This window comes from Triturus cristatus, chromosome 7 (genome assembly GCF_964204655.1).
Source record: "Triturus cristatus chromosome 7, aTriCri1.1, whole genome shotgun sequence".
Taxonomy (NCBI): domain Eukaryota; kingdom Metazoa; phylum Chordata; class Amphibia; order Caudata; family Salamandridae; genus Triturus; species Triturus cristatus.
Window position 1 is genome coordinate 379,437,069 of NC_140590.1, and position 27,080 is coordinate 379,464,148.

Consider the following 27,080-nt stretch of genomic DNA (forward strand, 5'->3'; position numbering starts at 1 on the left):
ATCCCCATCATCTTGCTCACAGCCCTCACTGTCAGAGCTCGCCCCTTCTGGTAGAGCTTCGCCTCCTTCAGTAGAGCCTCTGTCCTCCTCTCGCTGGGCACTACTGTACTGTTGCGGGAGTTGATCTTTGCCCCCAGGAAAATCTTCACCTGCTCCGGTTCCATCGATGATTTTCCCCAGTGGATCGAGAATCCCAGATTTGTGAGGGTGTCTGTTACGCGTTTTGCGTGCCTCTCGCACTTTCCGCGTGAGTTTGCCTTGACCAGCCAGTCGTCCAAGTAGGGGTAGACATGTATTCCCTGCCTTCGTAGGTGCGCCGCTACCGCCGACAGGCATTTTGTAAAGACCCTTGGTGCTGATTTTAATCCGAAGGCCAGGGTCGTGAACTGGTAGTGTTCTTGTTCGATGTTGAATCTTAGAAGGCCCTTGTGCCTTCTGTTTATTGGGATGTGAAGATAGGCATCCTTGAGGTCCACGGTGACCATGAAGTCCCCTTCTCTTATCTGTGGCAGAACCTCCTGCAGTGAAGTCATTTTGAACCTTTGCGTTCTGATGAACTTGTTTAGGTAACGGAGGTCTAGTATGGGTCTGAGGTCTCCGTCTACCTTCGGAACCACGAAGTAGTTTGAGTAGACCCCTTTGTTGCGTTCTCTGAACGGCACTGTCTCTATGGCTCCCTTTTGCAGGAGTTTCCGCGTTTCTTCTCTGAGTATTGCCAGTTCTTGGGCCGATCTCAGTCTTCCCCTTGGTTTCCTGTTTGGAGGTCTTTTCTCCAAATCTACGCAGTACCCGTACTGCACAACGTTCCGTATCCACTTGTCTGTGGTTATACGCCGCCACTCCTGAAGGTAGAACCTCAGTCTCCCGCCTACTGGTGTCGTATGCTCGTAGGCTCTTGAATTTTCTCTTCCCCCTGATGACACTTTTCTGCGCCTCACCCTTGGGGTCCTGACGAGGGTAGGCGTCCTCTTGCGTGCTGAGTCATTTCGCCGAGGGCTGTTCGCCCCCTCTCCTCCTTTGGCCACGTCCGTTCCCTCTCCCGCGAAAGGACTGGCCCCGAGGTTGATATTGCCAGTTTTGCTTCTGCTGACCTTGTCCGTGACCTTCACCCTGCTGACTTTGTTGGAACGCCTGGTGCGACGTCCCCTGCTGGCTTCCTCCCCTACCGTAGGGTCTTCGAGGGATTTCCTCGCCTCATTCCCCTCAGCTGTAGGGCCCCCATGGACCTCGCCGTCTCGTTTTCTTTTTTCAGCTGGGTGAGCTTGTCGTCCACTGTTGCTCCGAACAGTGTCTCTCCATTGAAGGGGGTGCCAAGGATGTTGTTCTGCACTTCCGGTTTGAATCCCGAGATTCTTAGCCATGCATGCCTCCTCTCTGTGACCCCTATGGCCATGAGCCTTGCTGAAGTCTCTGCCCCATCCAACGCCGTCTTTATACAGGAGTTGGCGATGTTTTTGCCTTCATCTATCAGGTGAGAGGCTCTCTGCTGGTATTCTTCGGGGAGGTGCTTTACTAACTCCCCCATCTCATCCCAGTGCTGGTATTGGTGTCTATTGAGGAGTGCATTTGAATTCGCCATGCGCCAGTGCATTGCGGCGTTCCTCTCGACCTTTCTTCCTGTGAGGTCAATCCTCCTGCTCTCCTTATCCGGGGGTGGGCCCGAAGTTGCTGGTACGTTGGCCCTTCTCCTGGCCGTGGAGGCTATGATGGAGTCCGCGGTCACGCTACCCTTGATGTAAGGGGGGTCCAGGGAGGAGTGCTTATATTTCTTCTCTGTCCTGGGCGTGATCGACCGGCAGGTCGCAGGTTCCTTGAAGGCTTCTCTCCCCTGATTCATCACGCTTTGTAGCATGGGGAGGAACTGGCTCCTTGTCTGGATGGGGAGCAGTGTCTCGACGAGAAAATCGGCTTTCGGTTTCTCCTCGTCGAGTTTGACGCCGAAGGCCATTGCTGCGCTCCTGACCACCATATTGTAGACCCCGATGTCGTCGGGTGGCGAAGGCCTCGAAGGGTACGTGTCCACGGGCTCCTCCGGGTTTTCGGTGTCGAGATCGTGCCATTCGACGTCGTTGCTGGTAGATGCCGCCGATTCGTAGAACGACCGTTGGTCTTCTTCCTCGGCTTCTCCCTCATAATAGGGCTCTTCTTCCTCTTCGAGTTCTCTTGTCAGCCCTTCGGCGTCGAACTCGTCTTCGACCTCACCGACGTCCGCTGATGAAACCGTTGGAATCTTGAATTCCTTCATTCTGGCGTCGAACTCCTTCTTTCTTTGAAGGATGTTCTCCATTTCGGCCTCGAGCCGCCTCTTCTTTTTCTCCATCTCGGAGATGCTTTCGGCGTCGACCGCGGGTCTTTTCGATGAAACTTGCGTCGACGTCGAACGTTCTTTCTGCGTCGATCGGCCCGTTTCATGGGATGCTTTCGACGACCCTTGCCTTTCGGCGTCTTTCGGCACCAGGGAGTCCTTATCTAAGGATCCGCTCGGCCTCTTGTCCGTGGTTCCCCCTTTGGACGTCGAAGTTTTCGGCGTCGGGGCTCCCTTCGTGGACTTTGACTCAGATTTTCTCGAGTCACCCTCGTGTTGTCGAGGTACTTTCTGTTTTGCGCTCGACGATTCTCTTACCTCGTCTTCTTTTTTCTTGTCGGTCTCTACGACCGTGAAGTTTTCGGCTGTCTCGGCGTCGTTGTCCTCGTCGTCCGAGGAGAGGCCCAGAGCGTAGAGCGTCGGGGGCTTCCCCTTGCCATCCATGCTGGCGTTGGCCCTTCTCTGCCGCTCTCTCACCCTGAGTGTCTTCGGCGCGAAGGCTGAGCAGGCGTTGCAGTCGATACTCTGGTGATCGACCGGTAGGCAGAGGTTGCAGACCGGATGCTGGTCTTTCTGCGCGAACTTGTGGTGGCAGTTTGGGCAGAACTTGAATGGCGTCTTGTCCATTGCGCTCAGGGTCTCTGAGCGTGCATTCTCCAAGGCCGTCGAAGAAAAAGGGCGCTGGTCCTCCTTTCTTCGCGCTCCTGCTGAAATCTTTTCCTTTCCTGATATCTTCTATTGTTTCTATCGACGAAACTCGCTTTTCTTCCTTCTTCCTTCGAGTGTAATTCTGGAGCTTCCCGATGACGATCCAGACCCAACGGCGGAAAAAAGAATCTGAAGATGGCGCCCCAAAGGTGGGACTTCCGCAGGAAGCACGACGACGTCACGGGAGGTGCACCAAATGGTGTACGTCGACGCCCACCTGGGCTACAAAAAAAAAAAAAAGAAAAAAACAAAGAAAAGACTACGAATCCGGACCCAACCACAAGATCGCGGAATAATGCACAGCATAGTGAATCCAGAAAGATTCACGCTGCAAAACAGCATGTTCTAAAAACCACTCGAACCGCCAATGAAGTTGCCTCTTTACATGTCCCCCCCCCCTCCACCTGCCTGCTAACCCACAGTTTATTATCCCTCATGACTTCGACCACATTTGAGACAAAAGGTAGGCACCACCTCCTGGCTACAAACTGACTCAATACATATTTGCAAAATGTAGATAACGCAATACCAACACAACAGTATTACGTTCAGTAACCCAAAAGTCCTGTACCGGAACAGGTCTGTTAACAAATGAAGAAAACGTCAGGGGTGATGGCGTGCAAAGACCGGTCCCCTGAGCAGGTAGTTCCTCGTTGCCACAAATGTTATTTTCAGGGATAAAGGAATAATAAACGCGATAAAACTTTGATAGACGATTTATTACAGTAACACCATCAACAGTGCTTCACAGGACACCTCCAAGCTGAAAGTTTTCTCCCACAGTGGTTCTCATCCAACTGATTACATGAACATTCCACCGCACAATTTGCAGCATTCCACAGACGACATACCAATCATTATTACTGTGAAGAGGCCACAAAAAGCGTCTCCACTAGGAAATCCTCCAACTTGGGGTAGCATACACATCTACCTTATGGTAGGTGGCAGTGTGTTGAATGATATTGTCTCATTTGGCAGGGAAGCAGACTGAAATACGTTCTAAATCTAGGTCTGACTGAGGTCCATGTCATAATCTTTCCACGGATCGCCTGAGGGCCAAGGTAGACTGGGGAAAAGTTCAGCAGGGTAATAAGGGTTAGGACTGCCAGTATCAGCGCATTATTCCTAGGACCCCTGAGGTGAAAACACAGGAGGCGAGGGCAGAAGGGGTGGTGGTGGAGGAGGGTAAGGTGGTGGAGGAGGGAAACAGAATCTGTCTTTGGGCCTCTTGGAGGGCAATAGGGGCACAGAAGTGTCAGATGGTAGAGCTTCTTCAAAGGCAAGCCTGAATTTCTTTGGTAATGTCTTCTCCGAGGAGGAGATCTTACCTGCGCATGGTTGGATGATCCTTCTGCTCTGCCTTACATCCAGCTTTGGCTGTATCCTCTCGAGGATAGGTTGTTTCCAGGTGTCAAGAGCAGAGGGTCCAGAGGTAGTTCTGGCACGGACAGTGGATGCTTTGGTGCCATTGGCATTTTCAGCTTTGATGAGAGAGCCGGCTTTGAGATTTTGGTACCAACAGGTGTTCTAGAACACTAGGATGGCTGCAGATCAAGGCCCTTGGAAGGGTCTTCCCTTGAGTGGGATGCCTTGTTTCAGTGTCAACCAATGCCAGGAGGGTGGTGGGTTCGGCACAGAGGACTTGACACCCATCCCTTGGATGGGTGGTGCTCGGTCGACTTGACCAATGTGGATGGAGTGTCCTCAGGTGCTTGTTCTGCATCCACCAATTCCTCCTTGCCAGAATCTGAGAGCGGGGAGTCGATGAACTGAGGAATTGGCCAGTATGCTGGGAGATCGGGTGACTCACCAAATGCTTCCTCCTCTTCCTCGGCGCTAAGCAGATTGGCTTTGCTGATATCTGCATTTCTGAAGATGATTAGGAAATTCTACTGTGGACCCACCATCTGTTTCTCTGCTGACGCATGCTTTCTTGCTGAGGATCTCCGAACAACAGTAGCAGCGGCTCTTGTCATTCTCTGGCAAGAGTCAAAGATTGCAGATGGCGTGGAGGTCAGATTAGGGATATTTAGAATGGCACTGCGGGAATCTTTTGAAGGGCGACCCATTACATCAGGTGCTCAATTTCTGAACACTAGTCCTGAGCACATGGTAGCTGAGGGGCCCGGTTGCAGGGTGAAGAACTTGAGAAATTAATTTGGCACCGTTTGAAGAAACGTGTCAAAGACCTGTCTTGTACAAGATGGAATACAATATACTGGGAGGCCGCAAAAGGAACAGACAAAATTGTTGAGACAGAACACACTGAATCACATCTGAAACAGATGAGAGAAAATCTAACAAGAGTCGGCGCCCATGCACATCCACAACCAGAAGAGTCACTGAGATCTTGTCACTCGAAAGAGTACTTTGATGGAAAACAAGTTGTAATGGTCCAAGCCCAGCATTAGATGGCAAGAGTGAGCAGAGCATGTGCATCTACAGCCCCACATGCTACCAACAGTCTATTGCTGTTAGTATTGCAACTTAGGCAGGGAAGCTCAAAGCAACAATTCAATGCACCCTGTTTTACTCAAGTGTTGCTGTACCCCTACGGTTCTATCAACATACCCAACAATAGATACTATATACCTTGCATACAGGTTGTAACTGAATATGCTAAAGAGAAACATGACAATTTTCACTATTTGTTTCTAAACTACTCTTCAGCTTACCAGAGGTCCCATTGGTTTTAGGCCTTGAAGGTGAGCCTCCCCAAGGATCTGAGAATGCTGGTGCAGGAGCCCAAGGATCCACAGCTGGTTTGGTCTGAGGTGTTGGTGCAGCACCAGACGTCCAAGGGTCACTAGTGTGTGCCCCACTCACAGGTCCAGTACCTTGCCAATTAAGTGGAAAGCAGAAATTTAAATTTTTGGCAAATCTGTTACTCCTAACCAAAAATGGTGGATGTAAAAGGCATGAGTGAGATAAGAGGTGGAAGCAACATAAGAAAAAGGAAAATATCAGGCCAAGATAGAGTAGGGTGAGGAAGAGTCCAAGCAATGCTACAACTTACTGATGGGATTAGAGAAAAAAGAGATACTACCTGAATTCCATGGATCCGATGCAGTGCCAGTATCTCCTGAAGGCACAGCTTGGGCCCCACTCCAGGGATCACTCGGTGGAGGAGTAAGCTGAACGCCAGTACCCCAGGGGTCACTAGATGCAGTGGTGGCTACTGCAGGGCCTCCCCAGGGGTCTGCAGTAGCTGGTATACTGGATGTTGGTCCAGATCCGGACCAGGGGTCCGCTGATGCTTGAGTTGAAGCTCCCCAGGGGTCAGTTGCTGCTGCTGCTACTGAAGGGGCAGAAGTGTTAAAGACATCTGCCAAGTCCATCAAGGATGACTACAAAAAAGAGAAAACATGCAACAAATTGTGACTTGATCATTGAACGAGATGAAAAGCAGACAAACTGAAAGGAACAGAGAATTACTTTCATCGTAGACTATGAAATAAATCTCCAGAAGCTAGTACTTACAAAATAATATGGCAGAGGAAGAGGAATGCAAAGTAAACTGGCAGACAACAGCAAGTCAGATTTGTAATAGAAAATGGCTTGGAAAGACAAGTGACATGAAGCGCAAAGAAGAAAAGGCGTGCTTCCTACTTACCAAATAAAATCAAAATATAAAACAATAGAAAGAGTTGGAAAGAAGGAGAGATTAGTGATCAGGACAGGAAGAAAGGTGCGGGTATAGGAAATTGAACAAACCTGAACAGCAGGAATTAGTCCCAAAAGACAATGGAAGAGAGTCAAAAGAAATTGAAGATTACAAAAAGACCAGACTAAAATTAGAAACAGGAAAGGAAAATAAACGTAGGATAGACAAAGCGCCTGCTAAGAGCGAGAAGAAGACAGATGTTGATCCAGATGAAAGAAAGACTTTGGATGGTATGAAGAAAGAAATGGTTCTGGAGGAAAGTATTGTAAATATGAGTATGGAGAAAGAAGAAGAAAGAAGTAGAACACCTTGAAGGGACAAAGACGGACTGCATGAACTGTGAAAAAAAAGGAACAGGGGTGACAGATTCCAGATTAAGGGGAAAAGCAAAGGAAAACTGAAGGGAAAACAAAAGAGTGGAAAAATCTGCAAAAACTGCATAAGTAGCCAGAGGAGGAAAAAAGGATGGTTTGGACCTCTCAGAAAAAGGGTAAAGTGAGGCCACATTAGGCATATGTTCAAGACTACAGACCTAAATACTGAAAGATCAGACAACGCTACCTCCTCTGATTTTGTTGGAGCTTCCTTCCTGCTCTCCTCAATGGCCATCTGCAGTCGCAGGTCATCTCCTCGCCTGATCCTCTCCTCCTAAAAAAGGACAGCAAAGTGGCATAGAGATATTATAATAAATTCACATAAACTGTTGCTTCGGCCAGCAGGGAGAAGATTGATTAGTGGTTGCAAACACTCGATTAAATGGAAAAAGCACAAAGGAGAGAGGAAAGCTTGTGTGAAAATTTTAAGTTGCTGTGCTTGGATTGAGATGAGCAAAGCAAGAAGATGTTTAGGAATAGGGTTCTAAACTATGCATCAAGGTAGCAAATGGTTGTAAATAGGATGGTGTACAGTTTGGATGTAAAAGGACAAGATGGCAGAGGACAGGCTGATGAATGGGTGCATGGTGAAGTAGGTGGATCCCTGCCCTGCAGAAGACAGACCTACTTGCTCTAAGCCTGTTCTTACCCACTACCTACGTTTATTAACAAAACATAGGCCATAGACGTTTGTCCTCACAATGTAGGTTGAGTAGACTAACTGACAGGAACATGAAATGGTGCTGACCAACAACCTGAGCCGAAAACGGGTGCAGATGTTGCTTGTCATGAGCGATATAGATAGAGGTACTACTGCTAATAATCTAACTGAAGATCTCTGCTGTCAAGGCCTTCAGCGCACTTGGAAACATATGAACCAACTGCAAGGAAGTGTGTGCAGTATCTACAGACAAAACATTTGACTAGGAGATTGGCCTGCCCATCCACTTTACTCATTTCATGCCTATTCAACACCAAGACTATATATTTTCCTCCAATTTAAGTTTCCTAACCATATACTATGGGATGCCTAGCAAGTGGTGTACGTGAGGTGTAATCCCCTTCTGAAAGGAATACATGTTCTGACAGAGAACCCAATCTCAGAGTTCAGAAAAGGATTTGAGCTGTATAAGAAAGTCTGCAACATTACCAACATTCAGTTAACGCAAGTACACTAAGAAGCACACAGATCACACATTTTGAAACATGTTCCACTGTGCCAGATCATCTCCATGGCGAAATCTGAGACTCTGTCGGCTGTCATAAAAACTGAAGAGATGATCGAAAGTGGCTTCTAGGGCATTTCCACTCCAATTTTGACCAGCAGCAGTTTCAGACTGCCTTATCAAGAAATATCTCGTAGTGGCATTTGCAGCTTAGCAGACATGAACTTGTACAAATCAATTGTACCTAAGGCTTAATAAAATCAAAAGATTCAATTATTTTCACTATCCATAACAAAGGATGTTTCACATCTCTTAAAAGATTCATAGTTGCAGCGAAGTGCATCAGAGTGCTGAATGAGAGAAAAAAACAGATTTAGAAGTTAAAGGAATTGAGATGGGGGGAACTCTATTTGAGTTTATCTGTCTTTATAGGGTCAACTTCGGTTTTAATTATTTGTTTTAGGCGAACCTTTCTAAAGAATTGCCATTTTATCATTTTGCATTATGTCTGGTTTCCTTTTGACAGTATAATGTGATATTTGTATGCCTGCTGCGACATGGATACTTAACTTGTTCTGGATCCGATACAGAAATATTAACATGCTACATTGAGGATTATGAGCTCCTTTCAGTACGACTCTTGGCAAGGATGTTCAACGTATTTCACTATCATCTCCTAATCAGAAATACTCAACATCAGACACTTCGGAAATTAAAAGAAACCCAGCAAGCAACAAATCTGAGTCCATCAACAGAACCCAATCACATAGATGTTCTAAATAACTTGCTCCTTGACATAACCGACCTCTGGTTAAAAAGTTTAACTAACCCAAAACACAACTTGTCATTGCAGAAGAAAACTAACCACCTCTGCCAGAATATAAAAATGTTAAAATGTTTCCAATTATTTTAGGCATTACACTCAAGAAAATAGAATGAATCAACTACACTTTCTTTAATGAGATATTGCTCGACTGAAATGGTCTACCCAAACCACTGCTCATTCAGAACAAAGAACCTTTCTTTAGGACTGTAGAATGAATAGAAAACCAATAATCTATCATTTGAAGCATGTACAAAACCACATCTTCCCTAAAGAAATGTTCCATAGTAACTCTAGAATAAATATTCTATAAGATAGCAGACATCGGCTGATAAATTTGTTTTGAACAAGAATCTTTCAGCAGATCGCAAACCACAATTTGGTGAAAGTGGAATAAATTAAAATGTAATAAACCATTTAAAGTGAAATAATTACACAATGGAAACTCTATACAAAGTGCAGCCATGTAGGACGGAACAAGGAAAATGAAGCTAAGAAAGCAAACTAGTGTCTAGCCAATTACTGACCAGATATTATACTGGTCAAATTACCACCCTAGGTGTACATCTGAAGTCATCAAGTTTGTTTATTTAGAATGAACCAAGATTCAAGAACTTCCACGTAAAGTGGAAAAAATAAATATATAAATATTTGCTTTAAAAAAACACGAATCAAGATTTCACAAAACCGATGCTTGGTCAAAACCTAGGAATTGTTGGCTCAATGTAAATAATGCTTCACAGGAATATATGAACTAAAGCGCAAAAATAAAACACAGGTTATAAAACCAAGCGATTATCAGACAAACGAAAGAAACCTTGGGGTCAGCAGGCCAAGAAATTATTGGACTACGATTAGACATTTACACTTATGTAAGTTAACTCAAGTTTACATGGCTAGCTTGGTTTGTGCATTTTCATCAATATGATTTTATGTTTTTTTATTTATTTTTTCGTAACTTGTATTATCACTCTAACACTTGGTTTGATTTTGTAAATTCTACCTGATTTGACAAAAGCTGGTACTTGGGCAGGACAGCGTTCTTTGTGCCTCAAGCTCTTGGGCGGCATCAGCATGGGAACAAGACGTCAGCAGAAGAGCCAGCTTCAGATATCAAATAATCTTCCGATTACCAGAACATCCTCTTACCTGTCCAGCTGGCAAGCAGATACTTCTGTGATTAAAACTAAATACCTATCTCACATGAACCAAACAGATGAACCTGCTGAACAACAATATACATTTTAAAGTGCCTCTCGAGTGATCTTCCCATCCAGCTGGTCTACAAGACCCAAATTAAAAATCACTGTTGCACATCTCCAAATTACTTAAGGTATAAAAACCCTTGTGGCACATTACATCAAATCTCCACGCAAATGTATTTTAATTTGCAGAGATCATTTAAATGAACAGCTGGCAACTGATGGCTCAAACCAAATTTAAATTATTGGAAGCAGTCGAAAAGACCTCCCTCTGCAGAGTATTTTTGCGTTGTAAAATTTGGGTGTTCTTAAAGATAACTCCATACGTCACCAAGATAAGCACTTTAGTTACTACAGGGATTGTAAAGTACTCATTATTGCATGAAAGTTTTCGTCATGGAAAGCTAAATAACTAGTTGGACTGAAGGGAATCTTTAATTACCACTTTTATTCAGAGAAACACTACCCATGTTTAACCAGTCTTTAGTTTATTGGCTCTTCGGCTTTCAATTAAACACAAATCCGCGGCTATACCTCATGTACACTGGGACAAATCACTGGATAGACTCTTTAAAGACTTTCTTTGGGTCAAATGGTTTTCTTTCTTCTCCTCCCTCCGATCCTTGTGAAAAAGTTTCTTGAGGTACCCACAACAGTAAGTGCACATTTCCAACATTGAGGAACAACAAAAGCTGCATAGCTGTAATCAAACAGACAGTTTAGAAAGCACATAGAAAAAGCAACAAAGCAAATAAACATATGGTGAATCAAGAGATTAGTTCTAGTCCCCACATCAAGGACAAAGAAGCTGCCAACAAACAAGTTCAGAACAGGTGAAAGGGTGAATGGAGACATGAGCCCAGAAAAGACAACCACGGGCATCACTGGTCATGAATATTAAGCTCCTCTTGTAGGGACACAGATAATTTGGGTTCAACACATTAATCCTTTTTGATAAGAGTGCATCACGTTTTATAGGTAGGGCAAAGCTACCACATAAAAATAATAAAGCGTTTCATTTTATAGTACACTGCACTTTGCCAATTCTCTGTATGTATTTTAAATGTATACATTGCAAAATTAATCTTTGCTAGGTGCCAACAAAAGGATCAATTTGACAAACAGATTTTGCTAGATAACCACTGTGGGGAAATGAAAGGGAATATTACAGAACAAATCTGAAATCTTAATAGTAATGGCCAGATGGGAACCCTAATGTTGCACTTCTCCAAATCCCCAAACTCAGCAGGTTAACAGTGAAAGAAAAGCAGAGAAAGGAGTTAGTTGAGGCCATGTGGTAGTGCACCAGGCCCACCTCTCCCCCAGTCAAAAACAGAAAGCAGCATATAGAGGAATGTGGGGGTGCCAGCAAGGGCCTGTCAATTTTGATTCATCTGTGTAATATTCTTTATTCATTTTTTTTTTTGTTACCAATTTGACGACGGCTCTACCTTGTCGTGTTCCTCTTTGCTTATGTTTAGGGCAAGCTGAAGCTGTAATTCCTCTTCGGACACAACAACGGGGGGCTGGGAAAGAAAAACAAAATAAAAGCAGGCAACACCACCATGGTAGAGGGAGACTGAATGCGCAGGAGGAACGGGATGGAACCTTGTATAAGGGAGGGAGAAGCAGAGTAGCAGATGGGAGCAGATTTTGCAAGTGCCAGTGTTGGGATGCCACCACCTACTTCTTGCATGCCACACTTTTAGTGCCAATGGCTAATTCACAATGCCTCTTAATTTTGTTTCTTGCAACTTCATTGCTTCCTTATGTCTAAACCTTTAACACTTGAGACTCCGCAATTAAGGCATTTAATCTGTGACCAGAGGTATTTTAGGACCAGACTTTGCACTATTAAATATAAAAACTGCTCTCTTTACACTATGTAGCTTAAATTAAATAGCAGGAATGTAGGAATGGGTTCTCTGAAATGTCCACACACTGGATTACAGGTTATATTTCATGATTAATAACGTGGAAACATTTCCAGGTGAAAATAGCAAGACAATCCACACCATTAACTGGCACAAAATCTTCCTTCTAAATCTAGCCTAAGAAGCATCAACAAACAACTGCCTTCAGGAAGGTAGATGGGGAAAACATAACAGGAGCATTCTCATGTTTGAACCCAAAATTTAAAAATTAAATGAACTACCTATTACTGAAAAGACATCCAATGTACAAAGGTTCCACAAACTGGAAGACAGTCTAATATGTAAAGAATAGATGATCTAAAATAAATGATCTTTTATCAGAAAGCCAACTCATTGAAATATGGCATCAATTCATTTAACTTGGCTATAGCAGAATGAATGTTGGGAGGTATGTCATGTTGCATTCCCAGACAATCTATATGATGCAGATCTGTGTATGTGCTGCTCTGCATTTGAAATTCAAATACTACAAGACACATGAGGTTCCCATGATCTGGATCTATAAAGGCTGGATATATGTAAGCAAGCAAAAAAAAAAAAAAAAATCGCACTAAACTGACAAATGGGAGAATCAAACCAAAAGCAAAGAGAAAATGTCAGACATCCAGAAACCAGGCCATAACATAAGGGGTAGGTGAAGGTATATGCTTGCAATGCAGAGGTAATGGAAAGAAGTTCAATTTGCATTTGTCTGCCACAGTATCTCTGGAGAGATCACAGGCAGTTTTGGAGTGCAACACCACCTAACCCACCAAGAAGTCTTGGGGCACAGTTTGCCCAACGTATGAAAAGATAAGGCTAGTTTATTGCCGCATAAGAGAAAGGTAACGCTGGTTGCACTACTGCCCATCTTTTTCAACAATTCTATGTCAGGACCAGAGGCGAGGATTATGCTTTATCTTTCTTCACTTTAATGACAGCAGCCATTTTAAAAAGTCATCAAAACAAACAATCATTCGCATGAAACATAGGGAATATCACAAAACAATAGCGAGTCCATGGATAGAGTGTCCTCCGCTGTCTGCACCAATCACAGGGCTCCGAGGTGCTGGTAGTCCTCTTTCACTGCCTAATCTCCCTCTTTCATTGCTGCTTGCAGCCAGATAAGTCATGTTTATTTCTCTCTTGTGAAATTGTTCATTATAGTGTTTGTTTGATGGCTGTTCTATACGTTTTGACTGCCTTCTCAGCTGTGCTTGAATTTACATTGTCTGCTTCACGGGGTTTTTAGACGTGTTTTTTCCCCTCAGGCAGTGTTCTCTCGCGCGTTCGCGCTCTGCTGCTGAGAGCTACGACACGCACCGGCGGTTCGCCATTGCGCGCTGTTCCTTCTTGATTTATGGCTATTTAGCGCTTGCTGCTCTTTATTCTGTGGGTTTTCTCCTTTGTCTTGTTAGGCGCGAGTCAGCAGGTACTCGGCTGACTCGTTTCCAGCCGTGGGAGCGTTCCTCCCTAGCGGCTGCGTACTTGGTGCTGCTCGCGGTGAGGAGTTTTCCCAGCTAGAGGGCGCGTGTGTGCGTCCTCATCTCCAGTGCGTTCCTGAGATTTCGCACGTGTTTGAATCTCGGAGCGCACTGCAAAGAGCGAGCCCGCCTGCCATTACACCGCTTGCCGGTCTGTTTCCTGCTGTTAGGCAGCTATTTGTTGAACGTCCCCTGAACGCCTTTGTTCTTAAGGTCGGTATAATTACATGAGGCTGTGAGCTGATGTTTGTGCTCAGCCTCGGGGGTCCGTATTTTAGGCCTCATTTCACGCTCCAATGCTCCTAGGAGTCTGTACTGTGGGCTGTGTCCTGCTGGGGACCACTAGTTGGCAGGCTGCCCCTTGATTGTTGCACCGGGCTGTTAGGTCCCAGGGCTTGGCTCCCGAACGAGAGATCTGCTTGCTTGCACGTAGGCCGACACATAGCCCCCCATATTGTGAGGTTTCCCCCTCTCTATCAACTTCCACTTACCTAGGTAGTGTCTTCCTAGTCTCCTCATGGAGTCTTATCAGGACGATACTTACCTGGACGATCAGTGGGAGGAAGACCCTCTCACAGCATTGCAATGGGATGAGGATTTCTACGATGCAGTAGATTCTTCCATTTATAAAGCGGTGGAGCAGGCTATGGCCCCCTTAGAAGACCGCCTCTCCCGTAAAATTGAGCTAGCCTGTGATAAACTGGCCAAGGCAGCTCAGGCCATTCCAGCCTCCCTCCCTCCCTCCCTCCCTCCCAGCGAGACTCCAGCTGACCCTCAACCTCCTCCCGCCAAGCGTGCAAAGGACACGGGGGTTGACACCGACGCCTTCGCAAGCCACAGGCAGGCTTTCTTGGCTAGCAAACCCCCTCCTGCGGCGACAACTCCTGGGGACTCTGCTCAAGGGGACGATGAGGAAGCTGGGCCTTGACATCCCTGGCGTCCTGCGCCTCCCGCTCCTGGTCCTGGCGCAGATGAGCAGAATCTTTCCGCTGATATGCTAGATCCAGACATTTTGCACCCTCAGACTGGGCGCCCTGTGACAAGGACTCCAAGTAAGTCGCAAGCCACATCCGCCGGCCGTTAGAGGCCCCAGTGCGTAACTGCCTTAGGGTGGAGTGTCCTCGCACCTCTTTAGAAGGTAAGGTGGCGGCAACCCCAGAAATTGACCCTCGCATGGTGACATTTTTGCAAATCCACTTACCATGCTCGCGGATTTATCAGCAATCTTTTTGTGGCGGACGGAGGCCAAAGGCCGGTCATCAATTTACGCGAATTCAACAAGTGGCTTGTTTACCTCCACTTCAAGATGGAGGGAATCCATCTTCTTCGCGACCTTCTCAGACCAGGTGATTGGATGGGGCCTCTCGACTTAAAAGACGCATACCTGACCATACCAATTTTACCCCACACTGGAGGTTCCTGCAGTTCCTTTGGCGGAACAAGGTGTACGAATTCACCACACTCCCTTTCGGTCTCTCCTCTGCTCCTAGGTGCTTCACCAAGGTTCTGCGTCCGGTGATCGAGCGGCTGCGTGCGTCCGGGATGCGCCTCAGTTTCTTTGGACGACATTTTACTCAATGCGCAATGTCCCAGGACTCTGTCTCAACACCTTCAGACAGCGATCGATCTTCTCCAAAGCCTGGGCTTTACGATCAACGAGGCAAAGTCCTTGCTTGTACTGTCCCATAAGGTGGTTTTTCTGGGGTTTTCCATCGATTCCGTAGCTGCTACTCTCAGCCTTCCTTCCCGGAAGATGACGAAAATCCGTCACAAGCTGAGGAGGGCTCTCTACCAGCACCAGCTCTCCCTCAGACAGGTAGCCCGCATCGTCGGTCTTCTGACGGCGTCAATACAAGCCATTTTCCCAGGTCCCCTCCACTACAGGGCCTTGCAATGCCTCAAGGCCCAACATCTTCGCAGGGGCCTCTCCTACTCTCAGAAGGTGTCCTTCTCTGTGGAAGCCTAGGAGGAGATGCAATGGTGACTTTCCAACATTGAAGCCTGGAATGGACGTGCGATCTTCGGTTCCGTGCCAGATATCGTTATTGAGTCAGATGCTAGCAGGTCAGGCTGGGGAGCACGATGTGGCGAGTTCACGACAGGAGGTGTGTGGTCTCCTCGGGAGCAGCATTTGCACATCAACTGTCTGGAGCTTTTAGCGGGGTCGTTTGCGATCAAATGTTGGACCAAAGACTCGATAAGCTCTTGTGTCCTGCTCAGGATGGACAACATATCAGCCGTCCTGTACATCAACCATCTTGGGGGCACGCGCTCGAGGACTCTCTCGGACATGGCAGTAAACTTTTGGAAATATTGTCTGGACCACCATGTGTCCGTGACGGCGGATTACCTTCCGGGGCCGGGACAACCGGATCGCGGATTTTCAATCTCGCCATTTCCAAGACGGGAGTCTTTGGAAATTGCATCCTGGGGTTTTCGCGGATCTCCAGTCTCTCTGGGGTCCATTTTAAGTAGACCTCTTTGCCTCTCGCTTGGATCACCAGCTGCCCAGGTTCTTCAGTTGGAGACTGGATCCTCTGGCAGCGCGGACAGACGCATTTCTTCAGAATTGGCGGGACGAACAAGGCTATGCCTTTCCCCGTTTGCCATGATCACGAGGGTCTCGGCCCAGGCCGATTTACCCAATCTGGAGATCTCAAGTGTGGTTTCTGGTTCTTCTGGAACTTTCTTGGGATTTTCCAATCCCACTCCCCCACTTTGACCCTCCTTCTCAATCCGGACGGAGTTCCCCATCCATTGATAGAGCAGGGCTCTCTCGCTGTCATGGCATGGAGAATTTCAGGGGATGCTGGGCGGTCCCAGGCCTTTCAGGAGCGGCTGAGGAGTTCATGTCGAAGGCTTGGGCTGACAACACCCTCAAGCACTACCGCTCCACCTGGAGGAGGTGGTATCGTTGGTGTGTGCGACGGGGGTCTCAATCCCGTGGCAAAGGATGTGACCTTTATTTGGAATTTTTTAGCCTCTCTGGCGGAGGAGGGCTTGGCTTATAGGACTATCAACACCTTCCGTTCGCCATTTCGGCGGGTCATGCTATGGTTGACGGGTCCCTTGGTCTGTTGTCTCCTCCGAGGCATCCACCTCTTGCTACCGCCTGAACCTGGTTATTCTCAGCTTTGTGATGTTAACCAGGTGTTAAATTTGTTTTTGTCTTGGCAGCCAAACAGATTCCTCTCTAGGGAAGAGCTATCGGCGAAACTGGCAATGCTTCTATGCCTTATCTCATGCAGAAGGGTTTCAGATGTCAGAGCCCTTGATGTTACCAGTAGAATATTTTCCCCCACAAGGGTCACTTTTAAGATTCGCAGACGAACGAAGTCTGGAACGAGATCCATTTCTTATCCGGCGTTCCCGGATTCTCCGAAGCCGTGTGTGGTTGCTGGCCTTAAAGCGTATGAGGAAATGTCAGAGGAGTTCCGTGCTCCGGGAGAACAGCAATTGCTCATTGCGCTTAAAAAGCCTCATAAGGCAGTTTCTTCCCCACCATTGCCAGATGGGTATGGTGGGTCATGCAAGAGGCCGGAATTGACCTTCGAACCTTCGGCGCCCACTCGGCCAGAGGAGCGATGGCCTCTAAGGCATTTTCCCTGGGAGCTCTTCTGGAAGATATTCTGAAAGCAGCAGATCGGTCTTCAAACTCCACTTTTAAGCGGTTTTACTTTAAACCGATTATTGACATGGCTCACTTGGTGGTGAGCAAGCTTTAAACGAACATAATCCTTGCCTCCGGTCCTGACATAGAATGAAAAATTTCCTAGCTATCGTAACGGAAAGTTTCAATTCTATCAAGGACTCGGAGGCGAGGATTATCCCACCCAGGGTACAAAGTCTCTTTGCTTCCTTTCTGCCCTCGTACTGGGGTAAGTAGCATATTTTGATGGTTATGATGTCACCTGATGTAGCATATTTTGATGGTTATGATGTTACTGTACTTTCACTCTGCTGTTTTCCTTGCAGGCTAAACCTTAGCCACGACTCTTGCTTATTTTATTTTTTGCCTTTCAGGCGATTCGGGTAAACAAGATTCGTGAAGCCTCTAGGCTGGCCGGCCTACAGCAACGAAAGAGGGAGATTGGGCAGTGAAAGAGGACTACCAGCACCTGTGATTGGTGCAGATAGCGGAGGACACTCTATCCATGGACTCTCTATTGTTTTGTGATATTCCCTATGTTTCATTTGAATGGTTACTTGTTTTGATGACTTTAAAATGGCTGCTGTCATTAAAGTGAAGAAAGATAAAGCATAATCCTCGCCTCCAAGTCCTTAATAGAATTGAAACTTTCCGTTACGATAGCTAGGAAATGTTTCATTCTTTAAACGTATTGCCGGGGAAAAAGTGCACAGACACAATGTATACAGTTTACCCTGGTTAGGGTAAATAACTTATTTTAATTAAGCACTGTGTAGAGGTTAAGTGCAGCGGTGCAAACTTTTTCATAGGCGTCTTCCACTAGCATTGCTGAATGTTGGTATTGCCGAATACCAAGACTGGCTAATTTGGACTCCACCTTACGTAAATCTTCTTCCACCAGCCTGCTTTCCTTGTCTCTATCGCTCTTATTCCAGTTTTTTTTCAACATTCCCTGTATCCTTTGTCCCGGTTTCCCAATCCTTCCCGTATTTCTCATTTCTCCCTGTTCTGCCTTTAAAAAGTCATTGTACAAATAAGTACATTGGGTACCATCTGCACAAATTAAGTAACGATTTAAGAATAATAATCTATAGACATTTATGTATACGCTACTATTATTCCCATTTAGTGCTGTATGTGATGAAACTGCTAGACAGACAAAGAAAAACACTAGTTTATGTTAGAATGTTATACAGTGAGCACGGAAGATTGACTCTGTCCTATTCCCATAACTAATAAGAGCGGGCTAACAACTTAACTACATTTGTAGATAATATAGGAGTAAGTTCAAGAAAAAGTAAGGTGAAGCCTTCCAATTATACGGCATCGATATTTAACCATTAATTCACAGATATGGTCTGTAAAACTGCTGCTTCCTTCCTCTCCCCTTCGGTTTCTTTCATATTCTCACCTGTTAACAGGAACTGTCATACATTTTCACGCAAAGCCAGGGAGCTATTCAAAATACCAAAAGCAAATTGTTTTTATGACTTCAGCAATATATTCACCAACAACACATGTTTATGAACTTCTACATCCTTCTTAGCTTCGGTACTTTGCTCTCTAGCTTTTAGAAAATATACTCATCAGTCGCTTGCTGTTTATCTTTAATGGTGAGTGCTCTTATATTGGCATCAATATTACAATTTGAAAGCAAATTCTCTTTGGTCAGCCAAAACAGAGATTTCTTAGTTTATGGCGAGATCAATGTACGCAAAAAAAATCTATGATGCACTGCCCCCAAAGATATCCAAAAAGTGTTTCCGGCTTTTCTGCATGTAGTAAAGATTTTTTATGTAGGTACCTTTGAAAGACCAGAACTACCTGCCAGGAATAATAAATCATTTTATAGAAACTGACTCGTAGCTGGAGAATGTCAATAACAAACTGCTGTACACAGAACAGTGTGCACGCTGTGTGGGTCTAGCTGAGACCGGATTACTCTTGGCAGAATGTGATGGAGTGGGAAGCATACAGAATAACGGAGTTTGATCATTTTCAATAATTATACAGTCACAGGCAAAGGAAGGTCAAGTGATTTTCCCATATCCACACATTACATGTAAAGTGCCCGACTGGGATTCAATTCTAGTCTGTGGGAAAAACCTGCTGGAACACTTCATTACTTTCTGTGGGCTTCTTAGAACAGCCCTTCTTCCTGTATCTACCCATTAACCCAGTTTGGTTTATTGCATCATAGGAGGGGGCTGAACCGACTTGGAGGGTGCAGAGACTGCTTATGTATAGCACAATCCTGAAAGTATAAACATTAGTTGTGGGGAGCATTCTTACTCTGAATGGAGGGACACAAGAGCACAGACCAAGTAAGGCCTTCAGTTAGAGATAGCTACCAGTTAAAGTGGTGCACCTAGTGCTGGGAGGCTATAAAGTAAGCAGGAAACAGTTGTAATCGGTCGCCTATCCAGCCAATCACTAAAGTGTGCACACTTGACTGGGGCTGACACTAGTAGAATCTGAGTGCAGACTAGCAGGTGGAGCGAATGGTTGGCAGAGCAAGGTATTACCCAATGAATGGTCAACACATCGGTCCCAACAAGGACCAAGCAAAGATGCCAACATTGACTAATAAATACTTGTGTGACCTGCGGCATAGGACACAAAAGCCTTAATAGACCCACATAAGGAATTCGACCTACACAAATCGTAATTTTGATACCTCTAAGCACATTACACACACTTGTCCCATCGTGACTCTTGAAACACTACCTGAATTTTATACAATGGAAGCGAAGGTCCTGTCAAGACCCTTGGTAAAGGGAGTGGTTTCACAAATATATAAATCACTGGCGATACAAATAGCCGGATCTTTTCAAACCTTGAGAATGATAAGGGAATTCTGGGTGGGACTGCATGATGTAGATTGGAGGGATGCATTTATGTCTCAGAATTCATAGTTTTCTCCTCAAGACTTAGCCTCATCCAATGAAACTATTTACATATGTTCCAATGTTCGGCCCTCCACTAACTGCACGCAAATAAACTCTTCACACCTAGATGTTTCCGTTATCCACAGGAGCGAGGAGATCATTTCCACATGGTCTGGAGTTGTCCAGTTATTGCTGCGTACTAGAGAAAGAACTTGTGTTTGTGTCGACCCGACTAGGTTCCCCTAAAGCCCTGTTTCCATGCATATACGGGAGGCGAGGATAGTTTTTTTAAGGGATTTTATTAGTATGTGGATGTAAATAAGTTAGAGGCTTGTTGCACAACGGATGTCTAGCTGGCTCCTCTGAGTCTTCCTAAACGTTGTCCTCCTCCTCTGTCACATCGATGCAGATCTCAGAGGGAGGGACGACAGTACCAAGGGGAGAAAAGAGAAAAAAAAATCCTTAGGCAATTGCTCTTTCTTGGAGCTTAGAAGGGGTTGGGTTTGTGCACACCTCCACCAATACCTTACTAGTGCAGTGCCTAAGTGAGGGGCTGGGTGGTTTATTTAGGTGCACCCCGCAATCCTGCCCACCAGCCCTATATTGTGAATGAATGTCTACTAGGCGCTTGCCCGTATCCACGACCCTCCTGGGCTGTGGTGAAGGGAGAACCACCCTCCTTCCTTGACTCTGGAGTACCGATCTCGGGCACAGTGCTGGGCGAGCATCAGTCGACTTGGTTGTCTTCTGGCTCCTCTGTGACCACCCCACCCCTCTACGGCCTGTATACTCCGTCTTCTCTCCTCGGTGTCCCCAGTCTCCTCACTCCTCGAGGTTCCTTAGCATCATCGCTCTTACTCTTCCTCACGCTCCAAACGCTGAACGCCTGTGCTTTCCTCTGCTGGTCTTTTTCTATCCTGCACGCTACGGATGATCTCCCTGCAGCGTAACTCCAGCACTAGAACGCCCCCCTCACTTCCAGTTTGGCATAGTGCAGCCGCCATGTTGAAAGTCCCGCATTGGAGTCGGGACTCATCACAGAACCTTAATGTATTGTGAAGGGTTCTCAGGGAGGTTTGGCAGCCCTCACCGGAGTTTCAATCCTAGGTATTGTGGAGGACCTGGGAGTGGGCAGGGAGACTGTGGAGATTCCATACCTTTAGCTTTCACGATTGGTTGCTTTTTGAAAGCCTACTCCTGTTACACTTGCACACCATATGGGTAGCATGGTTTCAGAGGTTTTACTCTCTAAGGGGACTAGGCATTTCAGGAAGGGCACATCATGCCTCCTGCAGAGTTCCCCATCTGAGTCAAAAGTAAGAGGCATTAGGTAATAGATTAAGTTTCCGGCTTCAGGTGACAAGATGAAAATGGAAGTAGTCAACAGAAAACTTCTCCTTCGCGTTCCCACACACACACAACACCTCTGTTAAGCCTGTCCTGCCAGTGCCAATGTTTTCTCGTGTCCTGGCATAGTGTCAATGCCTTTTTTATGATTGACCAGCAACCCTTTATAAACTAATTTTAATCCAGCATATCTCACCAAAACTGATGTAGTATCTAGTTACCTCATCATCACAGATGGCAGTGATGGGACTACTTTTAAATAATTCTTCGTAATAACAGAGTCCATTGTCCATTTCCTGTACGCCACTTCCTTAGAAACTCCTTTCTGTCATAAGATCTGGGCTAATACTCATGAATGCTAAATAGATCAGGAAGCTGCCTCAACTTAAGCGGAATAAAGAGAGCTAGGAATTGACTACATTAGCAAACTGTATAGGTAAATAGGTTATGTAAAGACACCTGGCATCAATCCTGGATTCAGATGGCTTGAGTCAATTACTGCTCCCACATTTTGAACTATGAACTTCAGACATATTCTGCATCTTTTCAGTGACTGGCATTTGCAAGTGTCTTTGAATCTACAGAGCACATCCTGTCTCACTGATGGATATATGAAAACACATTTGCAATGCCAGTACCCTGAGCATTTCCTATAATAGTCTTTAATACTCATAAAAGAGAGTATTCCATTGTTCTTGAATATTTGGCAATCTTTCACAAATTTACATTTAAAGAGCTCTTACTTTCATTTTGAGGTGTTGCAGATCATAGAGGATGAATGTCAGTAGTTACTTCGCATTTTTTTTACGTAGAGATCATCACATCCTGATAAGTACATCAGGTCTACCATTACATCATCTACTTCGCAGTTTTGAAGTTAAGCTTTTTTTTTTTCCGCTCTATACCTATGTGTATAAAGTTGTATTTGTCTTTTAATGTAATATAATTTTCAATTCCATTTAGTAATTTAAAAACCCTATTTATAACAATGTTTATTGTAAAAATTTTGAATATTCTTAATTTTCAATAAACATATATATATACACACGCACACACGCCTATACATGTAAGTACATTTTTTTTTTAATAGTGGTAAACACTCCTGTAATTATAACTCGTCCCACTGCCATGCACAGTTTTGTTTGCCATCAATAATGTAATTTCAAATGTTGCACTGAGGTTCTCAATGTTATAGAACATGTCAGTGATTTAAAATGTGGGGTAATTCGCTATGCAAGGTGAAGCAGCAAGTTAGAGTTACGTTAAGGCACAAGTTATAGTTACTTCAGATAACTATAAATGGTGAATTTGTGTGGTTTTTTGGAGTTTAAGAGGATACATTGTCACTGAAATTTTCACTCAACTATAACGTCACGTAAACCTTTGTTGTATTTCAGTGGATTTGTAGTTAAGAAAAAAAAAAAGGTAATATGTTATTACCATACTTAAAGTCAACCCCCCCCCCCCCCCCGCCTCACACAGCCCTGCTCACCAAACCCTTGCAGGCAAGCAACCCCAAGCCGGGCATGGTGTGAGGTTGGCAAAAGGGGTTGGCCTCTGGCCTGACGCTGCGACCTATATTCCAGAGACCGCAAACCGCATACACGGCCTACTGCATGTGCAGTGAGCGGTTGGTCTAGCAGGTTCTACACTCTGCTAGCCTCAAGGATTTCATGGAACATGTCATCAGTGATGTAACGTGAGGTCGTAAGCAGTCCATGGCGGGTGCGCCAGTTCTAGTTAGTTCAGTGCATTTCAGTGTTTTTTGTGGGGTTTAAAATGGTAGGCTTTAACTGGCATCTTGTGTGCTACCACTCACTCTATAACAGCAGGCGGAAGCAGGATCCAAAGGGCCTCCTGCCTGCGCTGGGATGAGTAAAGCAAGTGCGCTTTCACACCCACAGGCACGGGGGCTAGCGAGCATGCTCCAAGCTCGCTCTCAAGCTCCCGATTGTTGGTCCCTGTCCTGAGGATGTGGTCTCGGGACAGCTCTGCATTGTGTCCCATTTATGGGGTGCCCCTAAGCCCGCCTGCCCCCATAATTATGAAAAAAATTAAAGATGTGCCTAAACCCCACCCCCAACTCCGACCCCCCAAACAACCTGTACCGGGATATTAAAAAAATGAATGCCAATAAAAAGGTGGCTCTCTTTTTCAGAGGGGGGTGTATACAGACGCACACATTCTCTGGAAAAAAAAGTTAATTTTTAAGTGACGTTATAGGTAGGTGAATGGGTCAGTGACAACATTAATGTTTTTAACTTAAATAAAATAAAAAAAGACGTTCAGCAGTCATAGTTTTAGCTTGCGCCCTCACCATGTACTGCTTAGGAATTCACATATTACATTACTAATGACATGTTTTAGGACATTAGCCAGTCAGTTGGTTCAACCTTTGTTTCAGTTCCTGGCTATAAAAGCACATAAAAGACATTAACATATAAATAGATTAAAATGTTAAATACACAAATAAAAATACTAGCTCATATTATTACAACCGAATAACACAATAACCATATGAACAGCGGTTGACATTGGCTAAAGGGTACACATTCACAATCTGATTGGCAGAGATAAAAATAGGCAAGGGCAGTCGAGTGTGAGCTTCCAAAATCAGAACAGGAGATGCCCAAGTATAAAGATGCGTGATGTTTCTCATCACTACATCGTGCTGCTTATCGGAAGAGGCGCAGATTTTTTCCCTAGCACTCCACATGGCCTTCAGATAAAGAACGAGTGCAAAGATCAGTGGTTGCTGACTTCAGTTCTTACTCTCGTTAGGGTAACTGTATGCTCTCTAGTGCCCAAAGCGGTGATATCCAGCAATGCCTACTAGTCTCATAAGCCAGACAGAAGAACAGGACATTGTCTTAGGTTTCCTTGGGTACCCCACAGGCCAGGCACTGCCAGACTTCAGCCCTAGGAACTTTAGCCTACCTAGCAGTGAAAGTGTGAATGGGTCAAGTCCCATAGCGAAACTGCAGAAACAAGTGCCTAGCTAAGGAAGGTTCAATCACGTCAAGGAAGTCTTCCCTGCTAAAAGAGACTTTGACTGTGAGAAATGCATTCACCAGGGAACCTTGGCTTGCCTGGGAATGTAATGTGAAGTCTTTGTGCTGCTCTTAAGTTATTTTAATGCTGTTGTTAAATATCTTCCTTACCTCATTGGTAGCGGATTTCACGTACTTGACCCAGTGTATTTTACAGGAGCCCATAGGACTAGGTATTTCTTCTAGCCCAGCCCAATACCGATATCCCAGATCCTCTTCCAATAAAGGATAGGGCATAGACAGTCTGTCTGATAGTACTCTCAACCCAAGAGCAAGTCTTAGGGGGAGCAGTGGAGTGTTTATAAGAACACCTACTAGCTGACGAATTAACCGTTTTCTCACTAAATGTAGTGTAGATGTGTTAGACCTGTCAGCCCTTTGGGTGGTCCCTCCTCATCATTATTTATTTTGTCCCACTTTTGCCTCAAACCCTGTTAGTATTTTTCCTTTTTGGGAACCACCAGACTTTTTAGTGTTGATGCAGGGTCAGGGAGCCATTTTCCCTACCCCTGGAACTTCTGTCTGAGGGCCTGAAACACAAAATGGTGGCCACCCATTGTCACCTGTGACATCACTGGAACCTACTAGTACCTTCCAGAACATTCTAGAACCCTGTGAGTTCGGGAGTGGAGATCGCACTCCGGAGTCGCCGGAACCTGAGGAAAGGAGCACCGGTGGTCGGGAGTGGAGATCGCACTCTGGAGTCGCCGGAACCTGAAGGGAAGAGCACCGGAGGACGGGAGTGGAGGTCGCACTCCGGAGACACCCGGAAGTAGGGAGATCGTGTCCCTGTGACGTCGGAGACCGACATCGAATCGAGGCTGCCCAGCGACATCGAGCCGAGGCCGCCCGCATCGATCCGGAACCACCTCACGGCGTCGACAAGAACTGACATCGAGCCGAGGCCGGCTAGCGACATCGAACCGGAGCCGCCCCACGGCGTCGACACGACTCCGGCGGAGTCGGAAGTTCATAAAGAGGGCAGTAAGTGGAATAGAGGGCGCCTAAGGCCCTGTGGAGCCCTAAGAGACCATCCTAGGGGCTAGAGAGGTGTTAGGACCAGCCTGGGAGTGCCAGGGGTGGACGGAGACTGATACAGTGACCTGTGTGAGGGGTTGTGTAGTTTGGGAGAGCCAGATTCCTAGATTACCCTTGATCTACCTCAGTTTTAGCCTCAGCCTTATCCAAGTTAGGTGAGACACCCTCAGGCCATCCACATAACCACAAGCTGTGATTGGGCCAAATCAACCCATAGTACCTCACAAATGTGACCTGATTTGAAAGTGTACTGATGGCTTATATTTATTGAGAGTATTGTATTCTTTGTATTTATCCTATTTATTGTCTCACAGTATTTATTGTCTCACAGTATTTATTCCCTCGCAGTATTTATTTGCCTATGTATTTTATGCACATCTATTTATTCATTGATTATTTATGATCTGAGCTTATTTATTTGACCTACCCTTTTTACAGAAGAAGCTTTGTGTACTGTAAGTGTGTTATTATTTATTTAACCTGCAACTAAGAGAAAAGATAAACACATATATTTTCATAAATTTTTACGGTGTAGTGTCGTTTTTGGAACGGATGCACGCATGGTTATTGTGAGGGTGTGACGTACGCTTAACACGGTGCCTGACCCCCGACCGCTCGAGCCAAGCTACCCCTTATGCTGGGAAAAACCGGGTGACTGCTAACCCAGTTGCCCGGGGTTTTCTAACAAGATGCATCCAAATGACCCCACTGCTCTGCGACATAAGATGCTGTTTCCAGGGTTTGCAGCTGGTATACCTGTAGGGCTGGGCAAAACTGCGAACTATGTGCCAACTTCGATTTACCTCCTGCAACTTGCTCTATCCATATCCTGCACAGCGTAATGTGTGCCTGCTATCCCAGATGTTCAGTTTGTGTAATGTTAAGATAAATGAAGGCATAAACTCTTTCTAGAGGAGTACCTGCTAGTATCAGATTAGCCCTAGTGGAATGCCTTGAATTTAGAATGATGTTCTTGGTCTTAGCCACGTTGATTTCAAGGCCCCACACCCTACAAAAGTGTTCAAAACGGTCCAGGAGTTTGTGCCGGCCCATGGATGATTTAGACAATAAAAGGGTGTCACCGACAAACATGAGGTCAGGGATCCTCATGTTTGCCAGCCTAGGGTCGTCGTCATCATTCTGCCCCAGGAAGTCTATGAACCCATTTACAAGAGGGAGAAAAGCGTCCGGGTGAGCACGCATCCCTGCTTCAACCCCCTACTTACAGGGAATGGCTCAGTCAAGTCAGGCTGAGATGTTAACTTCTACTGACCGAAACCCTTCCCTGCTGCCAGAGGATACTATATTCCAGAATGTATGGTGATCTTTGCTTTTGGCAGCAACTAAGAGGCTCTCCTACCTACCAAGCTCCCATTCATTTTTGGCATCTAAGAGGGCCTTATATGGGTACCCCTAGATGCCTGGAGCAGGGTCCTGTCTTGTTTTTTATTGCTTCAACCAATTTGGTC

The 27,080-nt window shown here is 45.6% G+C and overlaps 1 protein-coding gene across 7 annotated transcripts in view; it reads right to left on the bottom strand.

The window, feature by feature from the left end:
• The window catches only part of EPN1 (epsin 1), a 336,950-nt gene that overhangs the window by 222,042 nt on the left and 87,828 nt on the right, over positions 1-27,080 (bottom strand). For 4 of the 7 annotated variants that reach the window (XM_085616572.1, XM_085616568.1, XM_085616571.1 and 1 more), the window contains exons 3-6: positions 11,694-11,768; positions 7,239-7,325; positions 6,060-6,360; positions 5,689-5,850 (exon numbers count right to left, since the gene is read on the bottom strand). In XM_085616572.1, coding sequence (XP_085472698.1) covers positions 5,689-5,850; positions 6,060-6,360; positions 7,239-7,325; positions 11,694-11,768 — 625 coding nt within the window. The remainder of the gene's footprint in view (positions 1-5,688; positions 5,851-6,059; positions 6,361-7,238; positions 7,326-11,693; positions 11,769-27,080) is intronic. The other 3 variants (XM_085616570.1, XM_085616573.1, XM_085616569.1) reach the window with 1 other exon arrangement.